The 18,961-nt window shown below is 49.9% G+C and overlaps 1 protein-coding gene across 1 annotated transcript in view; it reads right to left on the bottom strand.

Annotated features, from left to right (window-relative positions):
* Window positions 1-2,371: 2,371 nt before the first annotated feature.
* OLFML2B (olfactomedin like 2B) overlaps window positions 2,372-18,961 on the bottom strand; it is a 41,167-nt gene continuing 24,577 nt past the window's right edge. The window contains exons 6-8 of the mRNA XM_082660841.1: window positions 17,160-17,696; window positions 3,925-4,101; window positions 2,372-3,398 (exon numbers count right to left, since the gene is read on the bottom strand). Of these exons, the coding sequence (XP_082516967.1) occupies window positions 2,797-3,398; window positions 3,925-4,101; window positions 17,160-17,696 (1,316 nt within the window). The 3' untranslated portion in view covers window positions 2,372-2,796. The remainder of the gene's footprint in view (window positions 3,399-3,924; window positions 4,102-17,159; window positions 17,697-18,961) is intronic.

Here is an 18,961-nt window from a genome sequence, read left to right as displayed (position 1 = left end):
AGAGGGAGCCAGGAGGAGGCTCTGAGCGGCTAGGGCAGGAAAACTGACTCTTGGGTAAGCGGGTACGTGAGCTTCCACGTTGGAGCCTCATCGCAGAGTCACCGAGGGGTGGAGGGCAGCCCTCCTTACCTGCTGACCACCTGTCCTGGGATCCACGGATCCAGGCCGTGGATGGCTAGGACAGTCACTCCTTTGGCTTAGGCAACACGGCCGCCTGACCCTTGCTCTGCCCCTCCTGCCTGAGGCTCCTCAGCCTGGGTTCTGGCTTTTCAGGGCACGCGGCTCATGGCCTGGGATCCTACTCCCGCACTTTTGAGGCAGGCCTCCCAGAACTAATTCTGCATGACAGCTGGGGCCCTGACCAAGCCCTGACCACTGCCTACTGACCCTGATGGCTTGTTCCTAAGGTCCATTATCGAAGGCCACTCGCCCCGGAAACGTGAAATCTGAGAACTTCCTTTCTTGACGTGGCAGGGCAGCCCAACTTTTAGGAGGTTCATGCAGAAACCCGAGGAGTAGGCAGGTTGGGAGGCCTTGGTGTCATACGGACAGCAGCAAAGAGAGTAAGCTGTGGGTCATGCACAAGTGGGAGAGAGGCACACATCCGGCCCTGGCCTCTGGGCCACCCAGCAGTGAGGTCCCTGGCAGGGTGAGCGTGCCCTGGGTGACAAGCCCTGGTCTGGGAATCTGGCAACTGTAAAGATATCACTTTACATAGATGGATGGGTGGGTTGGTGGATGAATGACTGGGTAGATGATAGATGGACGGATAGACAGATAAACATTTCCGTAAGATGTGAGTTCCTCACCAGCAGCTCTCCTGCTGGCTTACCCCATTCCCTCGGAGCAGCCCTACCTTGGGCTCAGGCTGACTTTGCTGTGGTCTCCAACTGGGGCCTGACGGAAGGGCCAGGATCTAGGGAGGAAATGCTTTCTCTCTCCCCTGGTCGGGTAAGGCCTCTGGACATGGGCAGCTTTACCACCAACATCATCCACCAAAGACTTTTTTTTAAAAAATTTTAATTTTATTTTATTTATTTATTTTTTTTGCGGTACGCGGGCCTCTCACTGCTGTGGCCTCTCCCGTTGCGGAGCACAGGCTCCGGACGCGCAGGCTCAGCGGCCATGGTTCATGGGCCCAGCCGCTCCGCGGCACGTGGGACCTTCCCGGACCGGGGCACGAACCCGCGTCCCCTGCATCGGCAGGCGGACCCCCAACCACTGCGCCACCAGGGAAGCCCCACCAAAGCCTTTTTGAACCCTGGACATACCACCTCCCTGCCTCTAAACCCTGCCGCTGCCTCCAAGCCTGACAGTCACTTGCACTTGCTCAGGAGAATTTGACCCAAACAGCCCCAAGACAAAGTGAAGTCATTGGATATTTGTTATTTGAAATAGTCGAAGTGGAGGAAGCTGCTAGCAGGGTGGGCGTGGAAGCCACGCACCGTGTAAGCAACATAGGGATTGACCGGGGAGCGTGGAGGGGCAGCGTGTCTGTGCAAAAGGACTCACCAGGCAGCAGCTGCTCCCTATATGGGGGTGGGAGCGGAGAGGGTGGGGACAGTGTGGTGACATGATGTGCTTGTCTTCTCGTGTCATTCTTGGGTTCTGCCCTCCATCCCTAAACTCAGGAGACGCCCATTAAGGTTTTTTTCCACTTTTCTGTCTCCTGTTTTGTGTAATGTGGAGGAAAGGGCAAGTTGTGGGCAACAGGCACTGCACAGGGCCGGGCCGTGCATGCGGAGGGACAGCGGGTCTTCCCATCCTGCAAACACTTCCCTCAGGGGCCTCGTTTCAGAACCAGGCCCTTCTGGAGGGGAAGCTGGGAAGGAAGGCTGGCTGAAGGTGAACAATCAGGATGAGGCAGAGGCGAGGATTATGGGGAAGGGAACGATTGATGGATGGATTGTAAGCTTCTTAAGAAGTATAGGGTCAAGGTCACACTCAGCTTCGTATTTTCAACAGGGCCAACCACCAGGCCACACAGAGGAGGACTAAGGAATGAACAGGTTCCCATATCTTGGTTAATGACTAGAAAAAAGCAGAACAGTACAAGGAAGCTGGTGTGACAGTGGAAGAGACGGGAAGGGATCAATGCCCCCAAATTAAAGCGAGTGTAGGGGTCAGCTCATTACAAATCTCTAACACCCCCTTTCCTGCCGCCACAAGGAAGCCCCTCATTAGGAGGGGAGAGGAGCTGCCTGGGGCAGCTCAGCATGAGGTTATTTCTGTGGAACACAGATCTCATCTCCTTCTGGGGGAGGGATCTAATCCTGCCAGTCATATCAGGGCTAAACAAAAACGCACTGGGGGGTGATTTTAAATTTCTTCTTTATTAAAAAAAAGCATTTATTTCTGGGTTTTTAGAAAAACTTCTCTAACACATAAAACAGTTTTTCCATCCCCTTAGCACTTCTTTCTTGCCTCCTTCACTCCTGCTTCTGGTGCCAGCTGCCTGCAAGACCCAGATGAAGAAACCTTCTCAGATCGAGATGGGGAGCTGGAGGGGGTTGGGGGTTTGAAGGAAGGTGGTTACTGGTCAAAAGGAGAAGTTCATTCGCACAAAAATATAAACCATGGAGGATGAGACCAGCACATACACATATGGATCGATCTACAATCCGTATAAAAAAAATAGACCCAAATTGTCATTTTACATTGGCAATATTATACAAAATAATATATATTTTTTAAACAACACACACCCACATACACACACACACACACACACACACACACACACACACACAAGGTGCCAGTAGCCCCTCTGCACTTCTGCTTCTGGGGACAGGAGTGTCAGTAGGCAAAGATGACATGGTAGGTGACCTGGTGGCCATTGTCCCAGGCGTACAGCAGGCGGTCCTTGGGGTTGTAGTCTATCTGGGTGGTGTAGGAATACTCATTCTCGAACAGCAGCCTGGGGATGATCTGCGTGTTGGTGTGGGTGTCAAAGGCGTAGGAGATGTTGGCATTGCGCTGATTGTAGCTGTCCACGGCGTACAGCACCCCACAGATGACGAAGCAGTTGCCGTAGAAGTTCCGCCGGAGCCCCGTGCGCCACGTGGTCTCCTTGTGTGTGCTCAGGTCCACGGCGTTGAGCTTGCTCAGGACGATGACCTCCTGGCTGAAGCCCTCGTCGTCCAGGGCCGGGTAGATGAGCCACAGGCCATTCTCATCCACAGCAAAGTCCACGTCCGAGTGGCCCTGCCACCTCCAGGGCGTGGCCTCCTCATAGGCCACGTCATGGAGCATGGCCCAGGCGGCCACATAGCGCTGCTTCAGGTCATACTTGATGATGTTGCGGGTGAAGGCCCGGTTGTAGTAGAAGGCACCATTGTACACCACGTGGCCCGTGCCGATCCAGCTGTAGGGGAGCTTGTAGGAATTGCTCCAGCGACCTGTGGGCAGTGAGAAGGCAGAAGGCTTGAGGGCAACGGTGCAGAGACAACCTGTCAGGCAGGGAGGGGGCAGCCCAGAGAGATGGGACATGCCATTGGCTTGAGGTCTGGAGCCCACAGTTTGTGTCTTGGTTCTGCCACTTTCTAGTTCTGTAGAGCATCCTCGTCTGTCATTTAGAAATAACGATTTCCACTCCCCTCGCTGAGCTGTTTCAAGGATCCAGAGGCTAATGTACGTGAGCGTGGTTTGTAAACTGTCAAGGGCCACGGGAAAGGGAGGATGTATCACTACTGTTTTCTGGACCAGACTCCGGGTTGTCCCATGTCCCAGGGACTGGGAAGGAGGGGCAGGGCTGAGAGATGAGAGAGCAGAGAATGTGAGGGAGTGTGGAAGAGGGACATCCTGCTACCAGAGAAGGCGTTGCCCTTCTTGTCCACTGTCTCCACCCTAAGAGAGCTGGCCATGATTAAAACAGAGGACAGTGTGGAAGGAGGAGCCCCCCTAAGGTGGACCCACATCCCGTACCTTGTTTGAAGTTCTCCAGGTTCCGGAACTCTACCAGGGTGTTGCCATAGTAATAATTGGTTACGTAAATCCGCTCATCTTTGGCCAGGGGGTCCTTCATCCAGGCCCCTTCGTTCCGCCCGTATGTGTTCTGCGTGGTTGGCCCCGTGATTGTGGAGAGGGTGTCCTTGCACCTTCCTGATGGAGGAGAGGTGGATGGAGAGGTTGGGATGATTGAAGAACGCCCCGCCCCTAAAACCCTTGCGGGCTCTGCCACCTGGAGTCTGAACTCCTCGGCAGGCTTCTACGGCCCTGTCTAGCCAACCTGACGCCAGACATTTTCTCAGCATCATCCCCTGCTATTCCTCTCATCTATCCTATATTCTACTCCTATGAAGCCATCTACTGTCACCATCCTCGGCCACTTTCATGCCACCATGCTTTGCTCTGGCTGTCCTCTTACTACAAACTCATCCCTCAAGGAGCTAAGCTCCAATGCCCTTTTCTGACACCACGTCCTCCTCTGAAAAACCATCCTAGCCTTTTACTGGATTCCATCCTGCTCCCATAGTACTGTGAATGTACCTCTCTTACAGGACGTGTCATCTTATATCTCAACAGTGTTTGCGCATCTCTCTCCTGATTCAAAGCCACCCCCATCCAGAGCATAAGCCCCACGGAGCAGGGTCTGTGGCTTTCCTCTTTGTGTCCTCAGTCCTCAGAATACACAGTGTCTGGCAGGCCACAGGCACTGAGCAGATGTTCTGAAACTGGGATGAATACACGGCAGCATGAGAAGTGTGACCAGAGGAGAGGACTTTACGGGTATGACCAGGAACGCGGAGCTTCACCAGCCACTGAGCTACCCCAAGGGGCTTGGCCCAGGCCACCAGCAGAGACCAGCCCTGACTGCGCAGTGCATGTCACGTCCCTGAGGCCCACCTTCTGGGTCCTAGAGAGCTGTCCTCAAGCCTCTGCCTCTGTGGGTAGGATGCCAGGGCCCCCTTCTGGGAAATTGGAGGGGCCGGGGACCAAGTTCCCACATAAGGAGTTTACTCTGGCTGTAGGAGACTCCTTCAAAGGTCAAGTCTGCTTTAAGGGGACAGGAACTCTGCAATGCCATCCTGAGTGACTCTTTGGAGAGACCTGGTGCCCATGAGAGGCCCTAAAAGACCACTAGAACCATGCTGGGTTCTAAATCAAGTTGAAAGCCTGCCTGCATGCTTACTATGCAGTATTATTATTGAACATGGCCCTGAATGATCCTGAAATAACATGTGACTACAGAGAGCACGTGCTCTTTTTGTCTCTGCAATAGTGGGTTATGAAGCAGATGAGAAAAGGACAATGGAGGGGGCAGTGGGAGAAGCAGATTAATCCAGGCTTTACAACTTCCTCCTAATCTTCCTGGCAGCTGGGACCCGCAGAATACCGCCCCCCCCCACTGCCATCAAGACTGGTGCACAGATGGGCGACGGTGATGAGAGTAACTTGTCCCTGACAGTCACGTGGAACCAAAGAGTAAGGGGCTACAATTCAGGTTCAGGGTTCTCTAAACTCCAGGCCACGCCCACTTCCAAATTGTTGCAGTCTGTTCTATCCGTTCTGCTCCCCCATAGCGGTCTGAGCTGGCAGGACAGGGCAGGCGCTGTGCCCTTGGCCCCGGGCCTGGGGCAGCCAGGCGTCTGAAAGTAGGATAAACATTGTTTCTCAGGCAGGGCCCACAGTTGGGTGCAATTGGCAGGGCTCAGGCATCTCCGTGTGGGGTTTATTAGGTCCTGGTCCGACAGAGAGGAGAGGGTTTTGGCCTCTGTAAGACAAACAACAGAGCCTACCAGCCAAAGCCTCATTCCCCCACATCTGAGTTCATCTGCTCGAGACAATAAAGTAGATGGCTCTGGCTGAGGCCAGGCAACAGAGGTCTGATGGAAAATATCTCATTCCCTGGCGCTGAGCAGGGCCCTGGCTTGCCAGTGGAGAAGCCGCGCTTCCTTAGAACTGAGGTGAGCCCTAGCGTGCCATCCGTAGGGAGGGGCATTTTTATGTGCCCCCTTCCCCTGGAAAAGCCCAGTGAGGACATCAACTCCCTGTCTGAGAGGCAGCCCCCCACCCATGCCCAGAGCCCCACAAAGGGCTGTGCGAGGCCAGGGGTTTCTGCCACGGCTATGCCACCTCCCTAACCAGATATGGAAACTGCAGATGAGCTCCTGGAAGCCAGGACTCGTCTAAGTTTCGATGTAACGCATTGCCCCAGGCAGCACCCCCAGATCCCTGCAGGGTCCTGTCTCAGCACTAAGGCTCCGCAATGAGAGGGGCTTAACGTGAGGCTATAGAATGTGCCCCGGGTTTGCAGACAGAGGCCTGACGTTGGTCTTCGCCCGGCTACTGACTCCAAAGTCTGTTTCTTTGAAAAGGTCACAGAGCTTTAATTTCTTCCACAGTAAAACAAGGATAATATATGCCCTACCTACTTGACAACAGCGCTTGGAGAATGCACTCTGATGATGGTATGGTAGGCTGAATCATGGCTTCCGAAGGTAACCAGGTCCTAATCCCTGGAACCTGTGAAGGTGACCTTATATGGCAAAAGAGACTATATTGCGATAGGGGGACTATCTTGTATTATCCAGGTGGGTCCTAACTGCAATCACAAGTAACCTCATGACAGGGAGGCAGAGGGAGATTTGACTACAGAAGAGGAGGCAACCTGATGATGCAAGTGATGAGGCCACAAGCCAAGGAATGCTGGCAGCCACCTGAAGCTAGAAAAGACCAAGAAATGGACTATCTCTTGGAGCTTCAGGAAGGAACCAGCCTTCTGACACCTTGATTTTAGTCTTATAAGACTCACTTCAGCCTTCAGGCCTCCAGAACTATTAGAGAATAAATTTCTATTGTTTAAGCCATTAAGTTTGTGGTAATTGGTTACAGGAGGCATAGGAAACTAATACAGATGGAGTCAGCTTCTGGCATCTTTATTTCTGTAGGAAGAGGGGAGTCCCAGCTTACAGCTTCAAAGTCCTGATAACCGGGACCTCAGGCTGTATCTCCACATGCCCTCAGAGCAAATGCCGGCAGCCCACAGGGTGGTCCAGCACAGGCAGGAACAGTGGGACAGACAAGTGTGGTTTGAGAGCATTTGAAGACAGGTTCAAGGGAGATCAGTAAACCATGAGGCCCAGACCCAGGTCTGAGAATCTGGGGCCATTCAGATGCTCCCACCCTTGGCAGCAAACTGTCAGCCTTGGAGAGAAGATGCAGCCTGTCTACTCCTCTTCAAGGGTAATGAGAGAAGGGAGGGAGATAGTTCGAAGGCACTGAAGAGAAAAGAGAGTGCTGCCTGCAACTCATCTTAGAAGTGTTCCCCCGAAGCATGGTGACGGGGAACACCTCCTAAGCCATCTCTATGTATTAACTCATTTAGTCATCGATAGTCCTGGGAGATAGTTGGCCCTGCATCAAAGGTCCCCGGGGTCTGAAAAGTAGGGACTCTTCCTCTCGGCATATAAACCAGCTCAAATCTTGCCATCTAACACAAAGAAATCAGCAAATAAGAGGCTCCCATGCCCTCTGGGGCTCTCCAGTGTTCACGCAGCAGGCCTCTTCTGCAGGGTGCAGGGGAGCCCACACACTCCTCAACTCCTCCCCTGATGGCCGCCTTAAGTGCTTACACCCTGTCTGTCAGGGATGCTCTCTGGTCTTTTTATTCTAGTCAAGCCTGTCTTTTGTCTGAAACCCCCGCCCACCTCCCCCCACCTCCCTCGCTCACTGGGCTTTCACACCCCACTCTCCTGGTCCCCGCTCACCCCCTGGTCATACTGCCTCTGGCTGGTTCTCTTTTCTGCCCACCTTTCAGATGTTATCCCTTAGAGCCCCACTTTTAGCCCCTTATCTTCTTGTTCTTCCTGTGTTCCCTGGGCCCACTCAGCTCTTATACAGCCTGGTATTTGTTTCTGAGCACCAGACATCCAACCCCTACTAGACATTTCTCTCCCGTGTGTCCTCCTGATTCCTCAGACTTAATGGATTAAAAATGGAATTCATCTGAGGGCTTCCCTGGTGGCGCAGTGGTTGAGAGTCCGCCTGCCGATGCAGGGGACACGGGTTCATGCCCCGGTCCGGGAAGATCCCACATGCCGCGCAGCAGCTGGGCCCGTGAGCCATGGCCGCTGAGCCTGCGTGTCCAGAGCCTGTGCTCCGCAACGGAAGAGGCCACAACAGTGAGAGGTCCACGTACCGCAAAAAAAAAAAAAAAAAAAAAAAAATGTAATTCATCTGCTTCAATTCACAGGCTGTTCCCCCTGTACTTCCTGTCCTGGAGAAAGGCATGGCACACCGTTAACCAAGCCAGGAGCCTTGTGGTCCTCCCTGATGTCCCCCTCTCCTCCACCGCACACCCATTGGTCGCTGTCTCCCACCTCTTCATCTCTCTGCCCTTTCCCTCCACCTCTGCAGCATTTGCTATGCCCAGTGAACACAGGTGGACCCACTGCACGTGGGAGTCCAGCGAGACTCAAAGTGAAGACAAGGCAGGTGTGTTGTCCCCATGACTGAGCAAGTGGGACCCGACAGCCCCAGAGACCACAATTTCCATTTGAAACAGAACTTGTTTTGAACGCAGAAAGAAGGCAGTCGTATCCTAAGAAGCATAAATAACCAAATAACCCTATCATATTCTTTCTTACTTGTGTTATTTCCTCATATTAGCCAACAACTCATGCTGAAAATGACATCGAAAAGGGAAAGATAGGGCAACTCATAGTTCCTTTTCCTTTTAGTCTTCCTTGCTCAGTAAGGCAAAAGTAGGGAGTGTACAAAAGCTGGTAAAGTGTACTCATATTAAGAAGTGAAACAGAAACAGATGAGTTAAGTTTTGTGGAAGTGTTTCCACTGGTCTGCTAGGCACAAAATGCATACGAACGTAGGAGCCATGAAATACCAACTGTCATTTTGGTGGATTCCACATGAGTTAAATAATCTGACCTTTGCATTGAAAACTGGCAGTGCACAATATGATAAAATTCATGCTATTCAAGTTTTTTTTTTTTCTTTTTTGCGGTACGTGGGCCTCTCACTGCTGCGGCCGCGCAGGCCCAGCGGCCACGGCCCACAGGCCCAGCAGCCCCGCGGCACACGGGATCCTCCCGGACCGGGGCACGAACCCGCGTCCCCCGCATCGGCAGGCGGACTCTCAACCACTGCGTCACCAGGGAAGCCCTCAAGTTTTTAATATTCCTTTACTTACAATCGCATGAAATCCAAAGAAAAAAACCAAGTGAGAGAGAGAGAGGCCAGAGAAGAAAGGAAACAGCTTTATACTGAGTACCTTCAATGGCACTTTTCTCCTGCTCTTTGAACGACGGGCTCTATGTTTTCATTTTGCCCTGGGCTCTACAAAATGCATATTGGCCCTGACCAAACTGGTTCACTCCTGGGGCTCTTGCGGCTCTGGTCCTTCTCACTGCAGTGCTACCTTCCTTCCTGGCTGTTTTTTCCTCATTCCTCAAGACAGCTAGGTCAGCTTCTTTTTTCAGAAGAGAGTGTCTCTGACCCCAAAGCACCCTATGCATTCACTCACCACCCTGAGTTGAAATGGTGTTTATGTGTCTCATATACAAGCTTGTGGCAACTCCAGGTCAGGGATGCTGCCTCATCTGCCTTTGCACGACCAACACCTACAGAACCTGCGTATCATCAGCACCCAGCACTTTCCTTAAATTGACAGATCTGAATGTAGTCCCCCCGCTTAGAACCTTCTGTACCGCTTTTAGATATAAGTCCCAACGTCCCACTCCCTTCATCAGCAGGCTCCTCTCCCTTATGTTGCCCTGTGTATGCCAGGGCGATGGGCGTTCTTTAATCCCCCTGACCTCCCACCCCCATGCCCGCACAGGCTCATGCGGTCAGCTCTGCCCTGGGGACCACACTCGGAAATGGAGCTCCACCCTCAGAACCAAAGACAGTCTCCACTGGACTGCATGCCTTGCCGCTTGCCAGCCCTGGCCACTTTAGTCGCCCGTATCCCCCTCACGGTGACCCCTCTGCAGATGTAACCAGAGCTCACCCCCTTTCACAGCCAGCACGGCGTGGGGCTGAGTGAATTAGGAGTGGACGCTTCATCCTTGCAGAGAGGCACAGACTTTATTCCTTATCCATTTACAAGGAACGTCTCCACTTTCTCGCCTTGTTTCTAGAGCCAGCGGCCTCTGTGTTCTGACTGAAGTTCCTTGTGGTTTCAGGGGGCTGGTGAGGTGCCCCAGCAAAGAGACTGAGAGCAGACTGTGTCTGTGGAGTTGGGGGTTGGGAAAGCTGCCTGTCAGGTGACTCAGGGCAGCCAACTGGGACACTTCTTGGTCCCGAGGCTGGGTGCCGTGGAGGATCTGGCTAGCCCTGCCCCTGTCCGTGTTGGCACCAGGCTGCCTCGGACCAGGCCCACTGACATGTGGCAGGCCGGCTGGCTGTCTCATGCCCACAGCCAGTGGCTGGCCAGGCCTCGGGGATTGTTAAGGTGGTATACTTTGTGAAGGAGACAGTCTTTAGCCAATCATATGGCCTAGGTTCGACCACGAGGCAGGCTCTCTGGTAGTGCTGTCGTCCTGACTGTCCTCTTTGTCTGCTCCTTTCCACTCCCAACCCCCGCCCCAAAGCAGCCTCTTCTAAAACGTGCAATAGGAGTTGCAGTCCTTAAAGTATGGGACTCTGCAAAGCCTTGGCAACGTGGCACGTGTCCTCTTCCTCTGCGGTAGGCTGAGCAGACCTCTCCCAGACACTGAGGATGGTGACCGCTCCTGTCCCGCCCCTTCCCTTCCCGAGCCCCAGCTCCCATCACTGACAGCATTTTTCCTCTCCTGTCCTAGAGCTACTATGCTTTGGCCAAAAGTTAATTCCAATTAGCTTGTTTTGGGAATTTCTGAGAGATTGACAATTCCCCTGAGGAAAATGGTGGACCTTTTAGGGTATGACAAAACCAGGTTTAGAAACCATGGGATAGGATATTCCTTTTAAAAGCAGTCCCATTTAAAAGCACTCAGACAGCTCAAAGTCAAAATTGCCAGGCTCAGTAAACAGCAAGCAACCTTTCACAGGCAACAAATCAGTGGTCTGTGTTGGTTTCAGCCAAATGACTTTTATTTAAATGATGACTACATGTAGTCCTACTCGGCCAGGCACAGGCAGGCAGGAAGTCTGCAGAGAAGGTTCCAGAAAAGAACTCCCATCCACACTAACAGCAGCCTGAGAGAAGCACCTGACAGTGATACATGATTAAAAGTGATTCCTGAAAAAACTTGCCAAGACTCCACATTGCCTAAACAGCCACCCTTCTCTCTGTGCCACCCCCTCTTTTCATCCCTCGGTATTTGAAGAAGCCCTTATATCTGTGTCCACGTCCCTGTGTTTTTTTTCCTGCAGTAGACATAAAAGGCAAGAACTTCAGCTCTTTTGAAAAATCCTACAGGCCAGTCTTTAAGCAGAAGCTTATGTCCTCTGTGTAAGACAGATGAATGGATAAAGAAGATGTGGTACATATAGACAATAGAATATTACTCAGCCACTAAAAAGAATGAAATAATGCCATCTGCAGCAACACGGATGAACCTGGAGATTATCATGCTAAGTGAAATAAGTCAGACAGAGAAAGACAAATATCATATGATATCGCTTATATGCGGAATCTAAAAAAAAAAGGATACAAATGAACTTATTTACAAAATAGAAACAGACTCACAGAGAATGAATGTATGGTTATCAGGGTGGAAGGTTGGGGGGAGGGATAAATTGGGAGTTTGGCATTGACATGTACACACTACTCTATTTAAAATAGATAACCGTATATGACAAACGCACAGCCAACGTCATCCTCAATGGTGAAAAACTGAAAGCATTTCCACTAAGATCAGGAACAAGACAAGGTTGCCCACTCTCACCACTCTTATTCAACATAGTTTTGGAAGTTTTAGCCACAGCAATCAGAGAAGAAAAGGAAATAAACGGAATCCAAATCGGAAAAGAAGAAGTAAAGCTGTCACTGTTTGCAGATGACATGATACTATACATAGAGAATCCTAAAGATGCTACCAGAAAACTATTAGAGCTAATCAATGAATTTGGTAAAGTAGCACGAGACAAAATTAATGCACAGAAATCTCTGGCATTCCTATACACTAATGATGAAAAATCTGAAAGTGAAATCAAGAAAACACTCCCATTTACCATTGCAACAAAAGAATAAAATATCTAGGAATAAACCTACCGAAGGAGACAAAAGACCTGTATGCAGAAAATTATAAGACACTGATGAAAGAAATTAAAGATGATACAAAAAGATGGAGAGATATACCATGTTCTTGGATTGGAAGAATCAACATTGTGAAAAGGACTCTACTACCCAAAGCAATATACAGATTCAATGCAATCCCTATCAAACTACCACTGGCATTTTTCACAGAACTAGAACAAAAAATTTCACAATTTGTATGGAAACACAAAAAACCCCGAATAGCCAAAGCAATCTTGAGAAAGAAAAACAGAGCTGGAGGAATCAGCCTCTTGGACTTCAGACTATACTACAAAGCTACAGTAATCAAGGCAGTATGGTACTGGCACAAAAACAGAAAGAGAGATCAATGGAACAGGATAGAAAGCCCAGAGATAAACCCACGCACATATGGGCACCTTATCTTTGATAAAGGAGGCAGGAATGTACAGTGGAGAAAGGACAGCCTCTTCAATAAGTGGTGCTGGGAAAACTGGACAGGTACATGTAAAAGTATGAGATTAGATCACTCCCTAACACCATACACAATAATAAGCTCAAAATGTATTAAAGACCTAAATGTAATGCCAGAAACTATCAAACTCTTAGAGGAAAACATAGGCAGAACACTCTATGACATAAATCACAGCAAGATCCTTTTTGACCCACCTCCTAGAGAAATGGAAATAAAAACAAAAATAAACAAATGGGACCTAATGAAACTTCAAAGCTTTTGCACAGCAAAGGAAACCATAAACAAGACCAAAAGATAACCCTCAGAATGGGAGAAAATATTTGCAAATGAAGCAACTGACAAAGGATTAATCTCCAAAATTTGCAAGCAGGTCATGCAGCTCAATAACAAAAAAACAAACAACCCAATCCAAAAATGGGCAGAAGACCTAAATAGACATTTCTCCAAAGAAGATATATAGATTACCAACAAACACATGAAAGAGTGCTCAACATCATTAATCATGCAAATCAAAACTACAATGAGGGCTTCCCTGGTGGCGCAGTGGTTGAGAGTTCGCCTGCTGATGCAGGGGACGTGGGTTCATGCCCCGGTCCGGGAAGATCCCACATGCCGCGGAGCGGCTGGGCCCGTGAGCCGCGACCACTGAGCCTGCGCGTCCAGAGCCTGTGCTCCGCAACGGGAGAGGCCACAACAGTGAGAGGCCCATGTACCGCAAAAAAAAAAAAAAAAAAACACTACAATGAGATATCATCTCACACCAGTCAGAATGGCCATCATCAAAAAATCTAGAAACAATAAATGCTGGAGAGGCTATGGAGAAAAGGGAACACTCTTGCACTGCTGGTGGGAATGTGAATTGGTACAGCCACTATGGAGAACTGTATGGAGGTTCCTTAAAAAACTACAAATAGAACTACCATATGACCCAGCAATCCCACTACTGAGCATATACCCTGAGAAAACCATAATTCAAAAAGAGTCATGTACCAAAATGTTCATTGCAGCTCTATTTACAATAGCCAGGAGATGGAAACAACCTAAGTGCCCATCATCAGATGAATGGATAAAGAAGATGTGGCACATATATACAATGGAATATTACTCAGCCATAAAAAGAGACGAAATGGAGTTATTTGTAGTGAGGTGGATGGACCTAGAGTCTGTCATACAGAGTGAAGTAAGTTAGAAAGAGAAAGCCAAATACCGTATGCTAACACATATATATGGAATCTAAGAAAACAAAAATGTCATGAAGAACCTAGGGGTAAGACGGGAATAAAGACACAGACCTACTAGAGACTGGACTTGAGGATATGGGGAGGGGGAAGGGTAAGCTGTGACAAAGTGAGAGAGTGGCATGGACATACATACACTACCAAATGTAAAATAGATAGCTAGTGGGAAGCAGCCGCATAGCACAGGGAGATCAGCTCGGTGCTTTGTGACCACCTAGAGGGGTGGGATAGGGAGGGTGGGAGGGAGGGAGATGCAAGAGGGAAGAGATATGGGAACATATGTATATGTATAACTGATTCACTTTGTTATAAAGCAGAAACTAACACACCATTGTAAAGCCATTATACTCCAATAAATATGTAAAAAATAAATAAATAAATAAAATAGATAACCAACAAGGACCTACAGTATAGCAGAGGGAACTCTGCTCAATATCCTGTAATAACCTAAATGGGAAAAGAATCTGAAAAAGAATAGATACATGTATATGTATAACGAAATCACTTTGCTGTACAGCCGAAACTAACACAACATTGTTAATCAACTATAGTCCAATATAAAATAAAATTTAAAAACAAAAAGAACCCCAGCTCTTCTGAAAAATCTTACAAGCCAGTCTTTAAGCAGAAGCTTACATCCTCTGTGACAATGTTATTCTGGTTGAATAGAATATTGAACAACAAGAGAAAATGTATCCCTGTCTCCCATTCCAACCACCAGGTAAATAGTGGCTAGGACACAGGGTTTCTCCCGTCTGGGATTCAGCATCTCAGTCAGGCTAAGGGAGGGGGTGGCATCCTAAGAACCCCAGAAAGGTGCATGTCGGGAGTTACACCAGAAAAGCCCACTGGTGGCAACACCCAGGGTAGGCAGGTGGATTGTGGAGACAGTGGAGAATTCCACCCCTGGCTAGGAAGTCGCCAAGGGAGGAGGCTTCCAGGCTGGCAAACACCATTGCTGAGGACATACAAGGCGTGCAGATGTACCCGTAGCCTGTCTTCACTGTTAGTATTCTATCCACCTGTGGAGGGATGGTGGCAGGCAGCTAAGTTTCTGGAGGAACCATCCCTCCTACCCAATTGGTGCTGCTATGGGGGCCCCCCGGGGAGCTCATTCCCATGGCAGAAGAGGAGATGGAGTGCCTGGCCCATGAGCACGGTCAAGGCTGCCCAGAGCCAGTTTGGAACTGGGAACCTCTACTCAGACCCTGGGGCATTCTACAGAAATTGAGCAGGACCCGCAGCTTCAGAATTGATTATCCATGCAGTGAGGAATGGACCTTTTCTACTCCATGGTCAGCTTGCTCCCGTCATGGAAGCAAAAGCAAGGAAAAGAAAAACATTCTCTCCTCCCACCCCGACCTCTGTGGCTCAAGAACTGTCTTCTTGCTTAGCTTCCTCCAGGCCAAGGTTCATGAGATTTTGCCCTGGGGTCCATTTGGTTATTTCCTTGCCATTATTCTGGGATTTTTCACCCAATAGGAATCCCTTGCTCTACCATGGCCTGATAAACTTACTGCAGAAACACAGAATATAATGGAGAAAGCAGTCTTTAGGAAATTTCTAATTTCTGAGACCCAGACGGGCAGAGATGTGGCCAAGGTCACACAGCTGTCAGCGGCAGAGACCAGGCTATAACAAGGTGTTTGGCTCCTGGCAGGTGCTACTTCCGCCATCTGTCTGGCATAGCTGGCACCTTATTCTGAGGAGGAATTAGGAAAGAGGCTGCCAAGGGAGCAGAAAATGGGAAGAAGGGAAAGACAGGTATAAGGCAAATCACGTCTTCCGTCAAATCAAGTATATTTTTAATGAAATTATTATTCAATAGTGTTATTTCTCAATCACTATGGATGGTGACGTAATGAATGTTTGGTTTAGTTCTTGTTGGAAGAGATATATGTAGCCAGGTCTCATTTTCTTTTCTAGTTGTTCCTTGCCCCCCCACCCCCGCTGCCCCCCGACATCACACACACACTCTCTCACAGTTTACTGTTCTCAGAGTCATCTTGTGGACATGGAGCTCCCAGGCACAGAACAGGGCTGTATTCTCCGTGCTTCTGGAACATACCCTGCTCCTTTAGACCTAATAGTCAGAAGACTTCTCTACTTAGAAAACTCCTGTTTGGGCTTCCCTGGTGGCGCAGTGGTTGAGAATCTGCCTGCCAATGCAGGGGACACGGGTTTGAGCCCTGGTCTGGGAGGATCCCACATGCCGTGGAGCAACTAGGCCTGTGAGCCACAGCTACCGAGCCTGCGCGTCTGGAGCTTGTGCTCCGCAACGAGAGGCTGCGACTGTGAGAGGCCCGCGCACTGCGATGAAGAGTGGCCCCTGCTCACCACAACTAGAGAAAGCCCTCGCACAGAAACGAAGACCCAACACAGCCATAAATAAATAAATAAAAAAGAAAACTCCTATTCATCCTTCAAAACCCAGTTCAAAGGATACCTCCTTAGAAAAGCTTCCCCAGCCTTCTTAGCAGCCAGGCCAAGCTGCTGCTCCCTCTTTCATGTCTCTGTTTCTCCATTCCTCTGTTACAGCATTTATCACATGATGCCACAGTGTTTCCATGTTTTCTAAGGCTGAGAGCTCATGAGATTTTCCCCTGGGGCCCACTGCACTGGTTATTCCCCTGTTCCCATTCTTATTATTCTGGGATCCCTCTGCCCACATAAGAATCTATTGTTAGTTCATGGCCTGGTAAACATACTGCAGAAAACTTAGCCATCATTAAATAACGAAATACCCAATACCCATCACAAAGCCTAGTACACCAGCACTTGACAAATGTTTATAAAATTTATTAATGAAGCTGAGATCTTGGCTCCATTAATTTACTTATATTTAATTTAATTAATTTTTTTTTTTTTTTTTTTGCGGTACGCAGGCCTCTCACTGTTGTGGCCTCTCCCGTTGCAAAGCACAGGCTCTGGACACGCAGGCTCAGCGGCCACGGCTCACGGGCCCAGCTGCTCCACGGCATGTGGGATCTTCCCGGACCGGGACACGAACCCGTGTCCCCTGCATCGGCAGGCGGACTCTCAACCACTGTGCCACCAGGGAAGCTCCAGCTTACTTATATTTTAGAAAGGAGTTTCCCACTCTTATCACCAGCACATTTTGAATACATAGACCCTAGATGTTAAAACCAATCATTGGCCAAGGCCTAACTCCACTTGCCTTTCTTTATGAAGCAGTTGGACCATCTGACTCCTCCCTCTCCTTTCAAGCCATTTCCAGGCTCTGCCCTTCACTTGAGCAGGAGACCCAAGCCAGGTAGAATGAACTCACCTATGACATTCCGTATGTCATCTTCTTCCTCGGGGCTCAGGGTGGGGCTGAGGGGGGCTGTGCCCTGCCCAGCAGTGGCATCTTTCCCCAGTGAGTCTGTCCTGACGGGCGGGGGAGGCACCGGGGCTGTGTGCGTAGCCTCTACTAATGCATCCTCGGGAGCCACTGATGGAGGCGCTGAGGCTGGAGGTCGCTGGGTGGCTGTGTGGGCCACGGTCGTGGCTGGTACCTGAGTAAAAGGTTTAAGGAATGCCTCCCCTGTGGTTTCGGGAAACACTGAGGTGGTCTGGAGTGGTGTTGAGAATTTTTCAACTGAGGCAGAGAGAGTAGGGTCAGGGATGCTGGCAGCTGAGGTCGAGGCCTGTGGCTGTGCAGAAAGCAGGGCTGTGGTCTGAGCGCCAGCATCGGTTGTCACAGCAGCATTGTGACGGGTGGCTACTGGCCTCCGGGTGGCACCGGTCAGCAGGTGGTTGTGTCTCAGAAGCTGATCTTCAATCAGCAAATCCATTCCGTGTTCACCGCTGAAAAACTCGTCTTCTGGGAAACAAACACAGGTGCATTTGTGACCGGGGAGAGGAACTGGGGGCATGTGGTATGTGGCAGATTAATGAGGGTTTCTTTCCTCAACATGATGCCCTGATTTAGAGATAGAGCCCAGGTGGGATTTAGAAGAAGCAGGTGAAAAGGAGCAGAGATGGAAGCATTTCCTCGAGGGTCTCTCTGAATATTCTACCGCTATCCTCCACCTGCGACCCACGGGCCACCTAGAGGACGCACAGCCATGGGCTACGAAACCTGGGAGGAAGTTAGTCATTCATTCAGTAGGTATCTATGGAGCATGCCACAAGAACAATGAGCAAAAAAAGATCCTGCCCTCGCAAAGCTTCTATCTAGTGGCGGAGACACCAAACAATACACAGATTGTACATTTGAAGGTGCTATGAAGAAAAGTCTAGTAGGGTGAGGAGAAGGGAAGGGAAGAGAAACTTGCAGTAATGGATAAAGTAGTCAAGATGGGACTCAGTGGGATGGAGAGATGAGCAGAGGCCTGAAGGAGCGAGGGAGTTAGCCAAGCAGCTATCAGGGGAAGAGTATACTGGGGGGGAATAGCAGCAGTGCAAAGGCCCTGGGGCCAGGACATGTCTGCCGAGGCTGAGGAGCAGTGAGGTGGACAGAGGTCGGAGAGAACACGGGAGCCAAGTCATGTGGCGTTTGGCTGTTGTGTTTGGACTTCAGTTTTTTGTTTGTTTGTTTGTTTGTTTTTGTGGTACGTGGGCCTCTCACTGCCGTGGCCTCTCCTGTTGCGGAGCACAGGATCCGGACGCGCAGGCTCAGCGGCCATGGCTCACGGGCCCAGCCGCTCCGTGGCATGTGGAATCTTCCCGGACCGGGGCACGAACCCGTGTCCCCTGCATCGGCAGGCGGACTCTCAACCTCTGCGCCACCAGGGAAGCCCCTGGACTTCAGTTTTTATTCCAAGTGAAATGGGGCAGTCTGCAGGGTTTGGAGCAGAGAAGGAATATGAGAGGCAGAGATTTCTTAGGAAGGACACAAAGAGGTCTAACCACAAAAGACATAATTGGTCAATTGGATTTTATCTGCTCATCAGAAACACCATTAAGGAACTGAAAATACAAGCCACGGGCAGGAAGAAAATATCTGCAGTATGTATGACTGACAGAGGACCTGTTCCAGAATATAAAAACCCCACAAACCGATTATTTATTTATTTATGTTGGCCATGCTGCACAGCTTGTGGGATCTCAGTTCCCGGACCAGGGACTGAACCCGGGCCATGGCAG

Source organism: Grampus griseus, assembly GCF_964374135.1.
Source record: "Grampus griseus genome assembly, chromosome: 1".
Taxonomy (NCBI): Eukaryota; Metazoa; Chordata; class Mammalia; order Artiodactyla; family Delphinidae; genus Grampus; species Grampus griseus.
Note: the sequence above shows the minus strand (reverse complement) of the source record. Positions and strands in the feature narration are given on the sequence as shown.